Raw genomic sequence first — 17,022 nt, 5'->3', positions numbered from 1 at the left:
TTTGTTTGTATGTTTTTTTTTTTTTTTCCCCAAGACAGGGTTTCCCTGTATAGCCCTGGCCGTCCTAGAACTCACTATGTAGACCAGGCTGGCCTCGAACTCATAGATCCACCTGTCCTTGCCTCCTGAGTGTTGGGATTAAAAGTGTGCACCACCCTGGCCTAACTTTCTTAATACTACTTTTAAACTGTGTATCAGTGGTAGGCTCTATTCAGACCCCCAATTAAAGAAATTCTGACTTTTGAGTTTCATTTTAAAGTATTTTTAGGGATTTTGTTATTATTATATAAGAACCATGTTCTTTGCTTCGAAAATAAGCAATTGTGGTCACTAAACATGGACAGCTATAAAGTATCTGATCTTCCTATCAGTGATGCTACTTTACTTTTTGGTCTCGCTTTATTCTCTGGCTTTATTTTGCATATTTTAGCATTTATGTTACTGAATACTGATACAGAATGATGAAGTGCATTTTTTTGCACACATATGATGTACTCTAATGATATCCATGCCCCGTTCGGCACTATGTTTCCTTTCCCTGACTCTTCTCTTCCCTGGTGAATTAAAAACAAAAGGAAAGGACATGACTGCCCCTAGGTATGTTGGAGGAGAAAATTTATTCTAGATAAAAGGAAGAGCACAGCCAGATGCATAGACATCTGGGAGAGTCCGGAGTGGACATGACCCTGAGCCAAGTGGAGAGCCGTAGATAGAAAAGGAGAGGGGAGAGACTGAGACAAGGTACAGCAGCCAGGGTGTCCAAAGAATAGATAAAAGGACCAGGTAACCTAGATGGTTGGATTATATATAGATGAGCAGCTAGGGAAGAATTCAGGGTAGGGGGCAGGTATGCCAGCCAGGAGGGCCCCTGACAGGTAGGGAAGGGGTTCTGGGAGAGCCTGGCTGCCAGGTCTCCTGTGATATGTTAAATAGACACCTCAGGCAACTGTCCCAGGTTCGAAACCTAACACCTGGAAGTTCCTTTCTGCTTTAACCCTCCCAGACTCACAGATATCTGTATTTATAGCTTTTGAGGTGGTAGTTCTTTATATAACAGCTCATAATTTCTCTTTTCCCTCAGGATTTGTGATCTACAGAGTAGAGCTGGCTAGAATTATTCCTGTGCTGGTAATCCACCATTTGATTTTCTTGTTTTTAGATGTAATTACATACCGCACAGTTATTATGTATGCTTATAAAGTTTGCTAGTAACTGGCTTATGGAGTGGAGTTGTGCTGCCTCCACCGTCTTTTAAGTTCCCCAAATAAATTTGGACTCATAGTCACTTTGTTTCCTGAAACCTCTGCCTTAGCGGGCAGCCCACCTGTTGTTGTCTGTCTTTGGAGCTTCGCCTATTCTGGACAGTTCATAGAAACAAAATTCTAGTGTCCATGAATCTTTGACTGACATCTTTCACTTTTGCCGGATGTTTTTGGAGCAATTCTACATGGTAGCATGTAGCAGTACTTTATTCCTGTTGTGGTTCTGTAGTACTCGCTGACAGATCTACTCCATTCCTTGCCCACTCAGTGACGAACGTCTGCGTGACTCCCACTGTCTGTGTCATTAGCAGTGAGCCTGTAAGCTGTAATTGACTGTGTACGGATGTGCGTCTTCATTTCACTTGATGTCTCTGAGGGCTAGAGTTCCCAGGCCGTGTTGTAACTCTATGGCTAGCATGGTGAGGGCTGTAATAAGTAATTGGAAAAGGAAGGTAGTCTTTTAAATACTGGCTAGGTGGCGTCTTAGCTACCCTAATAATCCTTTCTGAGATGGTTTCACATTGGTCATGTTCCGCTCAGCGTGGGTGTATGTGGTTTTAACTTTTAGGTCTTAGAAATCTTTTTGTAATAACAGGAAATTGTTGAAGAACAGTGTTTTTGCCATTTACACAGAAAAATATTGGTGACATTTCATTAAAAATCTCACATAGTGTTTGAAATAATTTGGAAACAACAGAATCCAACAGAGTTCCAGACTTCAGTGAAGTTTCTTTAGGATCTACCAGTCACCCCTGTCCCACCTGTGGTGTGGCCCATAAGGATGGCAGTACCAGCCTCTCTCTGACTTTGCCGCAGTTTAACTGTGACTGTCCCTCCTCTAGGCCCAGGCCCTGCTTGTGTCTGAATTCTTTTTCAGTGGCTTACTTGTCTGTGGTCTCCTTAGTGGTAACCCTGTCATAGCTGGCTGTGAATTAGGTACAAGTTGGGTCCTACCTTCCCACTCCTCACTTTTTTCATTGGCTGTCTGCTGAGCCACTAGGCCATGAGACCAAGTATTTTTAAAGCCTAGTGGCTTTAATTCCAGCTCCAGGTAGACGGTTCCACAGATGAACAGACTGCCTAGTTTCTTGAACTTGGCGCCTACAGTCTACAGTATTCCTCTTCTTGTTGATTGCACTCCACCATACCCAGTATGAGGGGTGGACCCAACCTTGTGCTCCATGTAGTGCCCGAAGATGCTTAGTTAGCATTGGAGAGTGATTGCTGCTTGTTTTCTGCTCAAACGCTTGAAACAACTTGAAAAATTTAGGCAGTTTTTTTCTGTTTCTCAATTAACATGGCTATATTGATTAAAAATTGAAAGTAAACAGGAGTGCAGTTAGTTATGTGCCCATTCTGTTTTCCTCACATTTTAAACAGTTGTAGGAAACTGTTAAAACAGTTAGTTGGAGGCGTCACCTCTCCCTCTCCCGACACTCCCCCTCTGCTTTCTCAATCCTTCATCCTCCCACCCCCACCCCTGCCAGTCTTTTTCTTATCTCAGTCTATCTTCCTTGTTTTGTAAATAGGATTTTGCTAGACCCTGTGCTTGCTTTGACAGTCACTGATGCTTCTCTCAGCCACTTATTATCTTGAACTTTGGATGTTTTTGCCTCTTCTTCTCTGGACTATTGGAATACTGGTATGCACCACCGTCCCTGGTTTATGTGGTGGTGGGGATAGATAGGACTTTGTATATTCTAGGCAGCACCCTCTCCAGCTTGCATCCATGGTCCTCCTTTGCACATTTTGACCAGCTAGTCCCGTGTCTCATGAAGGGAGAAACAGAACATGGTTTAAAATATCAAATGACTGGAGATAAATTCTGCGAGGTCAATTGGATGACTTGTTTTGTTTAGAAGGTGGGTTTCTTTATATCGCCTAGGTTGGTCTAGAACACAGGATCATCACTCTTCAGCTGCAGTAACAAGAATGCCACAAAGCCTGACTCAGCCATGGCTTCTAGTTGCTTTTGTTAGGCTCAGGATCTTGGCGATGTTGGCATAGTTTTAGGTCAGGGAAAGACTTTTATCATTTCTCCCTTAATGTATTATTAAATCATTTTTAAATTTGAGTGTAAAATTTTACTTTGAGCTTAGGGTCTAGCAAACAATCATTTGGCTAAGAGCATGGATTATTTCTACTTTCTCATTTGATACCCACTTTTGCTTTGATAATGGGATAAAACACAAACAGGCCTTACCGAGAGTAGATCTTGGTCTCTACTTCTTTCTTCATTCTGTCTTGGCTTCCTTTTCCTGTGAAGTAACGGGTGGAAATTCTTTCCTTAGAAAATGTTATGGAAAACTTCAACCCCGTTTGACTCTCGCAGTTGTGGATGGTGTCGTCCTACAGAGGCGACTGTATGTTACCCTGGCAGCCATCCTTGTGGACAGCTTTCTGTGCATTTCACTTAATATTGTTTAGTTTTTAGAGACTAGTTTTTGATACTGTCTAGGCTAGCTGTGAACTCCTAGTTTCAAGTAATCCTTCTGTCTCAGCCTCAGAAGCACTACAACTATAGGCCAATGCCTCAGTGTCTATCATGTTCGTCTGTATTAGCCACAGAACATAGGGAGCTTAGGGGAGGGGAGGTCACACTCCCCCAAATGGTATCATATTCTTTTTCTGTTAGCCAGATGTGCTGGAGCCATGCCGGTAATCTCAGCTCTTGGGATGGATCTCAAATTTGAGGTTTCAAAAGAAATTCTCCTCCAGAGCTGCCGAGTGCAGTGTAGGCAGCTCAGCAGTGGCTCTGTAGGGATCTGCAGTGTTGGATGGACTGACTTCATCCAGCCTGCCCCATCTGTGCCTGTTTCCTTTCTCCTCTTCGCTGTTGGTTGACAGTAGTGGGACATGCTTGTACATGCATTGGAGGTGTTCTCTGAGGTAAACACTAAGAGCTGTTTCACGATGATAGGCATGTTCAGTACCATAAACAGCTACTTACCCCTCTGCCCTCAGAAGGGCTTGTTCCACTTCATAGCCCTTCAACCGTGAAGGGGAGGACACAGGCAGTTTCAGAATATAAGTGGCAAAGCAGATACTGACCATTTGTGTTTTCTTTTCATGGACTGCATGTATCTGATTGGGTTGTTTATAAAGTGTCTAATTTAAATTATGTGTAACGTTTCTATGAATAGTGTGGAGAGGCACAAATAAAACATATGTATCTTGAGGGTGCAGTTCTGTGAAACTTCAAAGTTATTCCATTCCTAAGTGTGACCAGCACCAAATCAAGAAACAGCATTTCAGGTGCTCCCCCAGGACTGCTTATCTATTTTGGAATTTTGAGTAAAAAGAGTCATACCAAGACATATACTTCCTTCTTTCTGCATACTGACTTGTGAATGCATTTTAATTAAAAGATTGCTTCAGGAGATAGAGAACTGAATATTTGTATGTATCAAATATTTACATAGAATATGTAAGTCTCATGTAGATACTTTCTTCTCTGTCCAAACACCAATGGTAGGTAATGAAATAAGCACTTTCATTAACACCACCCTTGCTGCCCTCGCCCAGTTCTAAGAACTGCCAGAGTGGACTTCCCTGAACGGAGTTAGAAGAAGCTGTTGACTGAGTCTGCTGGGTACTGAACATTCTTCTGGCTTTGTTCTAGAAGATGTAGCCTAAGCTTGGCCCAGTCATAGTTGCGTTTTACCAGAATGGGTAACTGTGGTTTGGTTTCTTGTAAGACCTTTATGACTATAGTGCCTGCTTACCTGTATGTTTTGTACCTGAGAAAACCATATTTCTATTGCTGTTTTAGAAAGAAACAGTTGACATGGTTTGTCTTTTCCCTGTTAGAGTGTCTCTGTCTTTTCCAGAGTAAATTCTGTGTTATCTTTTAACTTATTCTGAGTGCTCAGTTGATACAGAAAATATTTTAAAGTTTTGACTTATTTTTATCAAAAGAAGCTTTTGTCCTGATATTTTGTATATTACTTTTCTTGAGAATATTTTGAATGGAACTTTTAAGTAAAGTTGTTTCCTGATCCTATGTGTTAATAGAGACTCAGTTGTATGACTAGGAAGTAAAGATGAATAACGCTGGTAATGCTGACACTAGATTTTAATTTATTTTAAATCAGTAGTCTGTTTCCTGAAAGAATTTAAAGTTGGTTATAATAAAAGACGTGTGACAATGCCATTGAGAATAAAAATGAAAGGCTGCAAGAGAAGAAAGAGGTAATAACCGTAAGCTTTGTTTCTAGAAGGGAGTGTTCCATTTAGCTTCGATCTTTCTGTCCCTTGACATTGGAAAGGAAAACAGCTAAAGCTTTTTGGGGGTGATAAAGAGACATTCCATTTTACTGGGTAAGACAGATGTATCTATGTTACCAGGTTCTGAAAGATTTTATGGGTCTTTGTACATAGAGAAACTTATGTAAACCCTTCAACAGCAGTCACAAGGAAAATGCAGATGTGTCCGAGAGAATGGGCTGTGCAAATTAGTATGCATGTGTGGATTTTAAAAAATTAGTATTTCTTATGCTGGAATGTTGAGTCTTTCACTGTGTTAGAAAACAGTGGTTTAGTGATGATTTTGTCTGGTGTGGCGCTTGGACAGCTGGTTCTTATCTGTTCATACAAGGAGCGTGCTGGCAATCTCAGTAAGCGGTCTATGATTATTTAGTATTTTTATTTTCATTGTTACTTGATCATTTTTCCAATAAAGACTTACTCTATATGCCTATATAGCCAGGCGGTGGTGGCGCACGCCTTTAATCCCAGCACTTGGGAGGCAGAGGCAGGCAGATCTCAGTGAGTTTGAGACCAGCTTGGTCTACAAGAGCTAGTTCCAGGACAGGCTCCAAAGCTATATAGAAAAACCCTGTCTCGAAAAATTAAAGCAAAACAAAAAAGATGAAACAAAGCTATATATGTGTATATACAGTCATTGAAATTTGTGCCCACGTTTTCCTTTTATATATTTGATTTTATCGTGTGAGTCAAGAGTTTCATGATTCTTATCAGTTTAGTTTAGAGAGATTATCAACTTTTCTGATATATTTGTCTCAGCTAACTCTTTTGTAAAGTAATTAGGTATTGTAACAAATATTCCTAATCATAGATTGATGGACATGTTCTTGATAATATTATAATTTAAATATTTTAAGTTGTTAAATGCATGTTTATTTATTAAAAACTTAGACTAATGCAAAAGTAAATGAATTAAGGAGTGAAAGTTTTCTCCATGTTTCATTCAAGAGTGGGGGAGACCTATAAAATACTCACGTTGTTGTTAATGTAACATGCGTATGAAATGTGTAAAGAATGGATGCTGATAGTCTAAAAACACTTGGTGAACATACAGGTCAGTCACAGTCCTTAAGAATAGAGTGTTATCAGTACCACAGCTCTTACCTATTTATGTGAGTCATTTCCAGTTTTTTTTCTTTAAAAATTTACTGGCTACCTCTGTATTTGCCTGTCTGTCTACCTACCTACTTAAGTTTTTTGTTTATTTGTTTGGTTTTGGTTTTTCGAGACAGTGTAATCCTGACTGTCCTGGAACTTGCTCTGTAGACCAGGCTGGCCTTGAACCAGGGAGATTCTGCCTCTTCCCCCCAAGTGCTGGGATTAAAGGTGTGCACCACCACTGCCAGCCCTAAGTGTTCTTGTTTGTTTCATTTTGAGAGGTAAGCATGCTCTGCTACTGCAATCGTTAACTGACCACTGAGAGCTGGGGGTGATCATAAAACTTCAGTTTCTAGAGAGTTGGTCAGACCCTCTGCTTCAGGAAGCAGTGGGTAAGAGTTCAGTGAGTTCTGGTAAACAGACTCAGCAGTCAGGGCATCTGGTGGGACCCTGCGAGTGTTGACTGTCCAGTGGGAATGTGTGTCATTCTGCTTCTTAGTTCACAGCTACTGCCTTTCACCTCACAGAAGTGTGTCAAAACAGACGCCCAAGACAGATAAAATGAGTGTCACCTGCTGATAATGGAAAGGACAACAATGCTTATATTACCATGTGGTCAGAAACCAAGTTCAAACTGGAATCTGTGCCAGATTCACTTGGTATTCCATCATGGCTCAGAAAGGTGTTTTGTGTAGCAACGCGGAGCAGGGCCTTCCACACAGCGTGGAGCAGGGTCTCTTAAGTTGTGCATCTCTTGTCTTGGTCCCCATCTACTGCAATAAGCTTCTGACAAGAGAGTTGAGGTAGACACTGGCCAAAGGGATAAAGATAGGGATTTACGGGAGTTACTTTCTTTCCTGACACATTTATTATTTATAAACAAAATTAACAACTAGATTAATTTTGGGCTAGGAGTGTAGTTCAGTGGTAGAGTACTTATGTAGCACCTGAGAGGTTCTAGATTTGATCTTTACCACCTTGAAAAAAAACCTGGAAAGATAACTTTTTATCAAAAAGGATTAAGTAATAGTAATGGAGAGAATGAATTACTGCAGATGCCCTAAGGAAACAACAATGTATAAAAATCAACTGTCATTAGAAAATGGCAGGCCTACCTTGTAAGTTTCCTGTACTGAGCAGGGTCCATCAGAGTTGCTCAGGTGGTGGCGCATCCACTGTGGTCAGGCAGGCCTTGAACCTGGAATTTCCCTGATTCTGTGAGAGGTAGGTGGGATTACACATTTGTGCTGGCAAGCAAGGCAAATGTTTAGATGCTAAGCAGATAAATTCCACAAGCCCTGTATAAAGTGTCTGATAAATAAAAGGAAGCCTACTTTCAAACTAGCAGAGGTCTTAGGATCTGCCCCAAACCTCCTCATATGACAGGTGAGGTATGCAGGTAAAGAAGTGTGCTCATGATCAGCTGGTTGTCAAATGTTGTGGTTTGTGTCTGACCTGCTGCGAAGTGGTATTTCTCAGTCCTGCTATTTTTGCCAATAAGTCTTATGAGTTATCTATTGCAGAGTCCAGAGAAGGCTCTTAACAAAGCTAGGCTGTCCATGTTTGTGTCACTTTTAACACCTGTCTTAAAAGATGAGTCATAAGCCTTAGATTTTCTCCTACTCCTTGTGCCAAGATGAAATGTTGTTTTCTCCATCCTAACTTGGGTGTAGCTTTCTCCCTAGGGCCAATGCTCTTATGATTTTTTGCATACCAACATTCTGAACCTTGTTTTCTTTTATACTTCTGCAATTTCTAAGTCTTTACACCATGCTGTTTCAAATTTCTATGAACCTATATGTTTGTTTGTTTTTTTCTGCCTGAATTATCTTTCTGCTTCCTCCAGGAAGATGCCTTCTTGAATACCTTACAGAAGCACCCATTATCCCTGGTCCTAACTGACTGACAGTTTCGTGATATCTCTGTTAGAACCTTTATCACCGTGAACTAAAGGATCTTAAGATAAGAATGACTTAGTGAGCCTTTCTCATAAAGCTCCCGTGGACGTCTAAGACTCAAAATGCTTATTAAAATAAAGCATTAAAACTTTGTTTACAATTTATCCTTGTAGTGTAATAATATAGTCTTGAAAAAGATGTATAGTATAGCAGACTGAGTATAGACACCAGCACCAGGATCTCTGGAGCCAGTTCTCAGCTTTGCTGTATACTAGCTGTTTAACCTTGAGCAAATTACTTTTACATTTTTGTGCCACAGAATCCTGATGTCTAAAATAGGGGTAATAAAAATACCCATGCCATGAGATTATTGTGACTGTTAAAGTCTACTCAAATCAAATACATCAAGCAGTATTTGGCTTATTATAAAAGCTTAGAAAAAATATTTCAGATCATTATTATTGAAATAATTTAAAATATAGAATTTCACAAGAACAAGAAAATGACAAGTTAGTCATTCTAAATATTTTTTATTTGTGAAAGAGTATCGCTATGTAGCTCAGGCTGGCTTCAGATTCTTTAAATCTGTAGCTTTAAACTCGGGATTCTTGCTTCCCAAATGCGAGATTATAGGCAGGAGCATGATTTAAAATGTCCAGGGTGGGTGTGCATGCTGCTCAGCGACAGAGTTGTGTAGGTATGCATGAAGCCTGGATTTAGTGCCCAGCTCTACAGAAGGAAGCTAGTGGGTGTGTTTTCTACCAGTCTGCCCTGTGCAGTCAAGAAACAGAGCAGTTTGCTCTTCTACCAAGCTTGCCTGTGCCATCCTTCAGTACTCGGACTGTCTCGTCTCCCTAACCTTTGCCAGCCACTGATCTGTTTCCCCTCCTGTGGGTTAGCCTTGCCCAGAATGCCCCCCAAAAGAAAGGTCTTTTGCAGCTGGTATTTTTGATTCAGCACAGCATTTGAGAGTAGCACAAATGGCCTGCATTAGCCATATATCTTCATTGATGAATACTAATTCAGTATCTACTCACCCTCAACTGACAGGTTAGTTCTAGCTTTGTGCAGTTGTGAGAAATGGTGCTATAAAGGATTAGGTAGAACTTTTTGTGTGAAGATAATGTTTTATTTGTGCAGGACATCCAGTGGATTTACTAGTATATATATGGTGGGTATCAATGTAGTATTTTGTAAAACTGCCGAGCTGTTTCCCAGAGCTGCAGACAAGTTTGTATTTTCCCCAGCAATGTGTGTTAGTTCAGATTGCTGCACATCTGTGTTGGCCCTTGATGCTGTGTTTTCCTTCGATATTTGCCTCTTCCAAATAAGTACATAGCTATTCTTAACCTATTGACCCCCCAAATTAGGACCTGAGTAAAGACACAGAAAAAGGCTATGAAATAGAGCCAGAGAGGAAAGAGCACATAAGAGAGAGATGAGACCACCAGATCGAGGAGGGGGACAAGAGGCCCTGAGTTCCATTCCTAGATTTGTGAGACCTTTGGTGACGACTAGCCCCATGATGGGTACACAGTAGGGATTTCTTTAAGTGCTTATTGTTTCATAAAAATATTAAAGTAGATTTCGTTGGATCTATAGAATCATTGCAGTCATGCAATAGTTCCTTTTTATTAGCTTGTCTTTGTGTACACAGTTAAAGGCTGATGTTGGTCTAATTCTTAGCTGCATGGCAGGAGGGAGATGGCATGGTGCAGTGGAAGGTGGACTAGGCAGGATGGGATGCTTTGTGTTGAATTAGGAAAGTCCTTTTAGCCTCCATGGGGTTCAGATTCACTGCTATACAGTGGAAAGCTTTCTGATGATAGCTAGGCTATTTTCTTATAACCACATCAAGTCAGAAATTGGCAAGGTAGAAGCATGCAGGAGTGTTTTTTTTTTTGTTTTTTTTTTTTTAATGAGGATACTGCCTGAATGGATAACAGTGCAAACCTGTAGCTCTACCGGGGAAGTTAGGAACAAGTGTCTAGAGTTAGCTACCAGCTGGCAGACTGGCAGAAAATAACAGATAGGAAAAGGTAGATAAGAGGGTGGTAGTGGGTGTGTGTATAAGAAACAGATCTGAAATATTCAATTTAAAGCCCATGTGCCTTTCTTCTGAGAAAAAAAGATTTATGTTGAAGATTGGGAAGAAGCTGCTGCTGCTATTTTTAATGCAAAGAGGCTCAAAGACAGTGATATGGAGGATTGTGGGAACACATGCCTGTAGTCCTGTCTGGCTGGAGTCTGCTCCACTGCTTGCTTCCTAGTCATCTTTTCCTCCATGATTCCCTGTCCCTTTCCCTAAACGTTCAGATCTAGGATTTCTTAGGATTTTGTGTATATACCATCAAATATTGGTAAAATTTAAAACATACACTTGGTACCAAGTTAAACTTCATTCAGTGTTAATTTGTTCTATTTATTGAGTTTAGTTATAAAATCAAATGTTGGAGTTTTCATTTTAGCTATGTTTCCAAGCATTTGGTTTAAAATATCCATGTTAGGTTTTGATTTCAGGTACTCTAAGTTAATACTTTGGCAGATGTCTAGATAAAGGAGAGGGGTTGGCTGACTTACCCAGCAAGTTCATAAAGAGCCCATCTAAGACCGGGTGCCCAGAGATATAACTTTAGGGTCTGACACGAAGAATGAACTCTTCAGATTCTTTTCTTTCAATTTTAATGTTCTCTGTGAGACTGCTGTTGCTTTTAGGTGTGCTCACCCTTAGGAAGCTTTCTGCAAAACTTGATGCTTTATTTTGGCTCCTAGGTAGGAAACAGCCTCTGAAATAGTAACCTAGGAAAGAAAAATACCCTTTTATGTTAAGTGCCAATTGATTTTAAAAAGACTTCTTACACAGCAGACATCGTATTTTTCTGGAGAACAGACATTTATGTACTGTTTTGAGAGTATTAGTTTCTAGTGTACTGGCAATTTGTCAGACTTGTAGAGCAGGAAATTCAGTGACTTCTAGCCTTCGTCAGAGTTATTCAGTCACCTCGTCATTAAAGAGTATTGTATGCATCATTTTGATGGAATTGGAACAGCTAAATGTATAGTAATAAAATATATTCTTTGTTTTTGTTTTCTCTTTCAGAATCATGGTGTCATGGAAGGGGATTTATTTTATACTCTTCCTGTTTGCGGGAAGCTTTTTTGGAAGTATTTTTATGCTGGGTCCCATTATTCCTTTGATGTTTATAAACCTGTCATGGTATCGCTGGATCAGCAGCCGCCTTGTGGCTATGTGGCTCACACTTCCTGTGGTAAGTTACACACAAGAGAGGGGTCTCTCTGTTTGTATTGGGTATCCATCTCTTGTACTTTTTTAGCATCAGATATTTGGTTTTCAGGGAAACAGAAGTCTCCAGTGTTCTATAGTGGGCACATCTGACTTAAGAAAGAAGTGGCAAAATAGAAAAAAATAGAAATACAAACATTCTTGTCTTTAAAGAAAACCTTATAAAGAACGTTACAGAAAATTAAGAGCTTCTTTCTATATTCTTCATGAATTTTCTTTTATATTTTATATAATGAAGGATACAGTTTGTATCTAGAAAAATATGTAAATTTTAAATATTGAAGAATTTTTATATCACTAAATTTTATTCTGCATTTTTATCTTGTGTTTTACAAAACAGTGACACATTAAGATTCTATAGGGCAGGTGAAAGAATATCAAATTATTTTAATGAAAAATTTTAAGAAAAGTAACCCCCCCTCGTGAATAGTAAACATCTTTTTAAACTTCTGATAGAGGTGTGATTGATTTACTTCTTTCCAATGATTACACAAATTAGGAACATAAAAAAAATCAAGAAAGTGTGATTTCTATCTGAAGATGAAGTTAGTAGCTTGGGTGAGCTGCTTTTCAAGAGCGTCAAGTGTTCAGCAGTCCTCGAGCCTGTGGCGCTCTATATAATCGCTCTAAGCGTGCCTCCTGATCTCGAGCCGATGACTGTCGGTTCCCTCCTCTGGGACTAAGAAGAGGTTGTGCGTCCCTGGGCACTGTGCACTTGTCTTTCCTTGGATGGTCTTTCTTTCTCCTTAGCGACAGCTATTCCTCATTTCTCCTCAGGTTGCTGGGTGTATCAGTCTGTTTTGGTAGGCAGTCGATGAGTATAGTACCTGAAAAAGAAAACAAGAAGGGAAATGTTCTTTCCTAATTGGTAAAGGAGCCAAACTACCTGTTTCATTGAGCAGCGTGTCTCCCTTGGGCAGCAGGCCGAGTGCCTCCCTACAGGATGAAGGGTCATGCAGTTGCTGTGGACCCTTCAGATGGAGATTGATCAGTAGTTACTGACAGGGTGCTTGGGGTCGGATAGACATTTCTTAAAAGTCTCCTGATAATTGACTGTTAATCCCATTTACAGTATACTTTCCTTATTTAAAAGTAAGTCCTGTGGTGAGTGACTTTTAAACTTGCGTTCTCACTTATGAAAAGCTAATCCTTCCCTTCTTAAACTTCTTTGTGTTTTAAATTCTCTGTACAGATGGATCTGTTTTATGAAATGCAGTGCTTGCAGCCTGGTCCTAGCCTCTGACTTCTTCACTCACATTTTAAGTGATCTGCTCTGCAGGCGCAGGAAAGGACTTGTGTACTGGTCCAAGTTACCATGGTGTGGCTGTGTATTTAGCTCAGGTACAAAAATAATTAGAAGGCTTTGTTAAAAAGAAAAACAGTGTAAGAATCCAGATGCAATGAGAGTAAAACCAGTTGACCACCAATGGGACCCTGCTAAGTGCTTAAGGAGGATGGATGACTTGGTTTCAGCTGCCACCATTATCAGTACTTACAGAGAAGGAAACGGAAGCTTCTAGGGATTCAGTACTAGTTGCTTTTCTCATTCTGTGATGAAATACCCTGCTGACAGCTACTTAAAGGAAAAAGGATTCTGACATCTTCAATCTCCTGGGTCTCCATGGAAACAGGCTCACCTCACAGCCTCAAATCTGTCCTCAGCAGCTCCTTATAGGGAATCTGCCCTGCCACACCGTTGCCTGGCCTCGGTTGCTCTCTGAAGAGGACTCCGTGGCCTCCTCAGTCTTGCATCTCTCATGCCTACAAAGCTAGTAAGCTGCACAGTGCTGGCACACTCTTCTACCATCTTGAGCCGTAGTCTGGGTCCCTTGAAGTTCTCAGCTTCTCCGTGCTGACCCTGGGGAACGCTTTCCCAGACAGCGGCTTTCAAGGCACGGAGAAGACCTTCGGCTTCATTTACAGTTCAGGAGCCCTCTCTTCAAGTAAGCTTTCGTGTTCACAAGCTGGAACCCTTAATGTGTAAAGTCTTTCTCTTCATGGGTATTTCCCGTTGTCCCAGCACAGAGCCAAGTGGTTCTTCGTGGCTGTGAAGCTTATAACGTGTTTGAGCTCTTTTCTTCCTCAACAAACTGCACAGTTAAAACAACAACAACAACAAACTCTCTCTCTCCCTCTCCTTCTCCTTCTCCATCTCCCTCTCTCTTTTCTCTGTGTAATCCTAGTTTTTCTGGAACTAGCTCTGTAGACCAGGCTGGCCTTGAACTCACAGAGATCCTTCTGCCGCTGCCTCCTCAGTGCTTGGATTAAAGGTGTGCACCACCACTTCCTGGCTCCTTTTCTCTTTTTAACTATAAACCTAGGTAAACATAGTAAAAAGTAGCCATGCCACAGAGTAAATGTTCTTGCCTTAAAATTTCTTTGTCAAACAAATTAGTCCATTATCTTTAAATTCAGCTTCACTAAAGTTCTCAGGACACAGGCAGAATGAAGGCAGATTCTTAGATGTTATGATGAACAGGACAGGATATCCACACTGTGGAGGTGACAGCCCACTACCTAAAATAACCTCAATTTTAAGTTTACACACCTGCCTTTTCTACTTCTCATTTGAATGAGAAACTTCTTCTTTATGGGACAGAAGTAAACTGTTAACTCTGTTAAATCAGAAAAAACCCAACCAAACAGAGATCCACTTAGCTCTGCCTCACACATACTTGGATCAAAGGCATATGCTAACATCCCAGCCCATAAAGCTTTTAATTTTTAAATAGAAAAAACATAAAAAAGTTAGTAAACACTAATGTATACATTATTGAATAATGTTTGTGGGTATTTATGTGTGTGTTAGTGGGGGGGGGTCAGAAGAGTGGGTTCTTTGTTTTGCTCCATCACTGCTCACTTTTTCCTTTAAAGTGGAGTTTTATCCCCGAACCTGGGGCTCATGTTTTCTCAGACTAGAAACCAGCCAACCTTAGCAGCCCTCCTGTCTCCATGGTCCTTGGTATAACTGTAGTTGTCAAGCAGCTCAAGAAATAGCATCGCCAGCTCTAGTGATAGCTCTATCCAGCCATCCAACCCAAACACCCTCCTTTTTGGAAGAAGTACATGAATACAACTTTTTAAATCGTTGTTTCCTTTTTATTCACCTCTAAAATAACCCACTCTTGTAGAAAAACTTATATGTGGATATTTACATACATGATTTGTTTTACTTCTCTTTCACTACTGTGTTTGTGTTTCATGCTATCATAGATACTTGTGGCTCCTTTGTTGTCAATGTTGGATGATTTAAAGATGTTTGAGAGGTTTGAATTTTTTAGTTGAATTTCACCTCCCTATCAATCCTTTCTCGATTAGTTATGAAATAGGATTTCCATGTAATAGTTTGAGATTGAGATTGAAGTTGGGAATGGTAATGCCCGCTGTAGTCTTGGTTTCTTGGGAGACTGCGGTAGAGGTTCAGTGCAGACACTGGGCAATATAATGAAGGGAAACGAAAGAGAAGGGGAGGTGCTAGCTCACTTCTTAAGAACTCTAGATTGTAATACACACTTTCCTTCTGAATATTTAGTCTAAGTTATATCCACAGATCTTAGAAATGTTAGTTTAACAAACTCAGCAAGCGTTTGATCATTCATATGTGCCAGACGTTTGCTGTAGGTGGTATGCTGAAAGATTTCAGTAGACAAAGTTATTTTAGTCTTTATGTATTGTTTTTGAGCAACTGAAGAGAATCTTATGGAAAAAAATGAAATTTAGTTTCTTCAGTCCTTTATTCAGTTATATTTTTGATTACTCTTTTTAGAAAAATTACATTTATAATATATATCCTTTAAAGTACCCAGTAATCTTATTTTGTTAACTTAATAATATATAATTGAAGATTTGAAATGTAGTTTATATTTTTATTATGAAACTTCCAGAAATTAAAATTAGTGGAATAAGAGTATATAGTATTGTCTTATACTTGATCAACTAACCCCCATTTATTACAGAAGCAAGAATATAGGAAACTATGTTTTATGTGTTAGAAACCATAGGCTATAACATGATGAAATTTACATATGGAAAATTGCAGTAATTTTTAAAAAATTGTTAAGTATTTAGTTTGGACTCAGGGTTGCTTTTCCAAAGACAATTTTTTTTGTTTTTTTTTAATTTATTTTTTATTTTTTTTGTTTGTTTGTTTTTTTTTAATTTATTTATTTATTGAGGATTTCTGCCTCCTCCCCGCCCCCCCCCCCCCCATATCAAGTCCCTCTCCCCCATCAGCCCAAAGAGCAATCAGGGTTCCCTGACCTGTGGGAAGTCCAAGGACCGCCCACCTCCATCCAGGTTCAGTAAGTTGAGCATCCATACTGCCTAGGCTCCCCCAGAGCCAGCATGTGCAGTAGGATCAAAAACCCATTGCCATTGTTCTTGAGTTCTCAGTAGTCCTCATTGTCCGCTATGTTCAGCAAGTCCGGTTTTATCCCATGCTTTTTCAGACTCAGGCCAGCTGGCCTTGGTGAATTCCTGAACGAACATCCCCATTGTCTCAGAGTGTGGGTGTACCCCTCGCGGTCCTGAGTTCCTTGCTCGTGCTCCCCCTCCTTCTGCTCCTGATTTGGACCTTGAGATTTCTGTCCGGTGCTCCTATTTGGGTCTCTGTCTCTGTCTCCTTTCATCGCCTGATGAAGGTTAATATTCAGGGGGATGCCTATATGTTTGTTCCAAAGACAATTTTTTATTTAGTTATTTAGTTTTTAAGTGTATCTTTTCTCGCATTATGAAAAGCAACATAGCATAGTCATGACAAGGTTAGCAAGAAAGAAAAAGATTCATAACTCTTAAATATTTTTTCATTTCTTTTGAATATTGTAAATATCTATTAATTTATAGACATGTTTAAGAATAATCTCATACCTGGCTTCTTGGCCTGAAAATCCTAAATTGTTCTATATCTGAATTTTTTATTTTTTTGGTAGGCATTGTTGGAGACGATGTTTGGTGTCAAAGTGGTTATAACAGGTGACGCATTTGTACCTGGAGAAAGGAGTGTCATCATTATGAACCATCGGACCAGAGTAGACTGGATGTTCTTGTGGAATTGTCTGATGAGATACAGCTACCTCAGACTGGAGAAAATTTGCCTCAAATCCAGTCTCAAAAGTGTTCCTGGATTTGGTATGTTATTCATACATTAACTTATTTTGTATGTAATTGTGCCTACTCTAAAACTACAATGGTGCCA

The 17,022-nt window shown here is 39.9% G+C and overlaps 1 protein-coding gene across 3 annotated transcripts in view; it reads left to right on the top strand.

Annotated features, from left to right (window-relative positions):
* Lclat1 (lysocardiolipin acyltransferase 1) overlaps positions 1-17,022 on the top strand; it is a 131,271-nt gene that overhangs the window by 42,931 nt on the left and 71,318 nt on the right. For all 3 annotated transcript variants that reach the window (XM_005367948.1, XM_026789690.1, XM_026789691.1), the window contains exons 2-3: positions 11,625-11,793; positions 16,757-16,955. In XM_005367948.1, the coding sequence (XP_005368005.1) occupies positions 11,629-11,793; positions 16,757-16,955 (364 nt within the window). In that variant the 5' untranslated portion in view covers positions 11,625-11,628. The remainder of the gene's footprint in view (positions 1-11,624; positions 11,794-16,756; positions 16,956-17,022) is intronic.

This window comes from Microtus ochrogaster, unplaced genomic scaffold (genome assembly GCF_000317375.1).
Source record: "Microtus ochrogaster isolate Prairie Vole_2 unplaced genomic scaffold, MicOch1.0 UNK26, whole genome shotgun sequence".
NCBI lineage: Eukaryota > Metazoa > Chordata > Mammalia > Rodentia > Cricetidae > Microtus > Microtus ochrogaster.
This window is presented reverse-complemented; position numbering and strand designations above follow the sequence as displayed.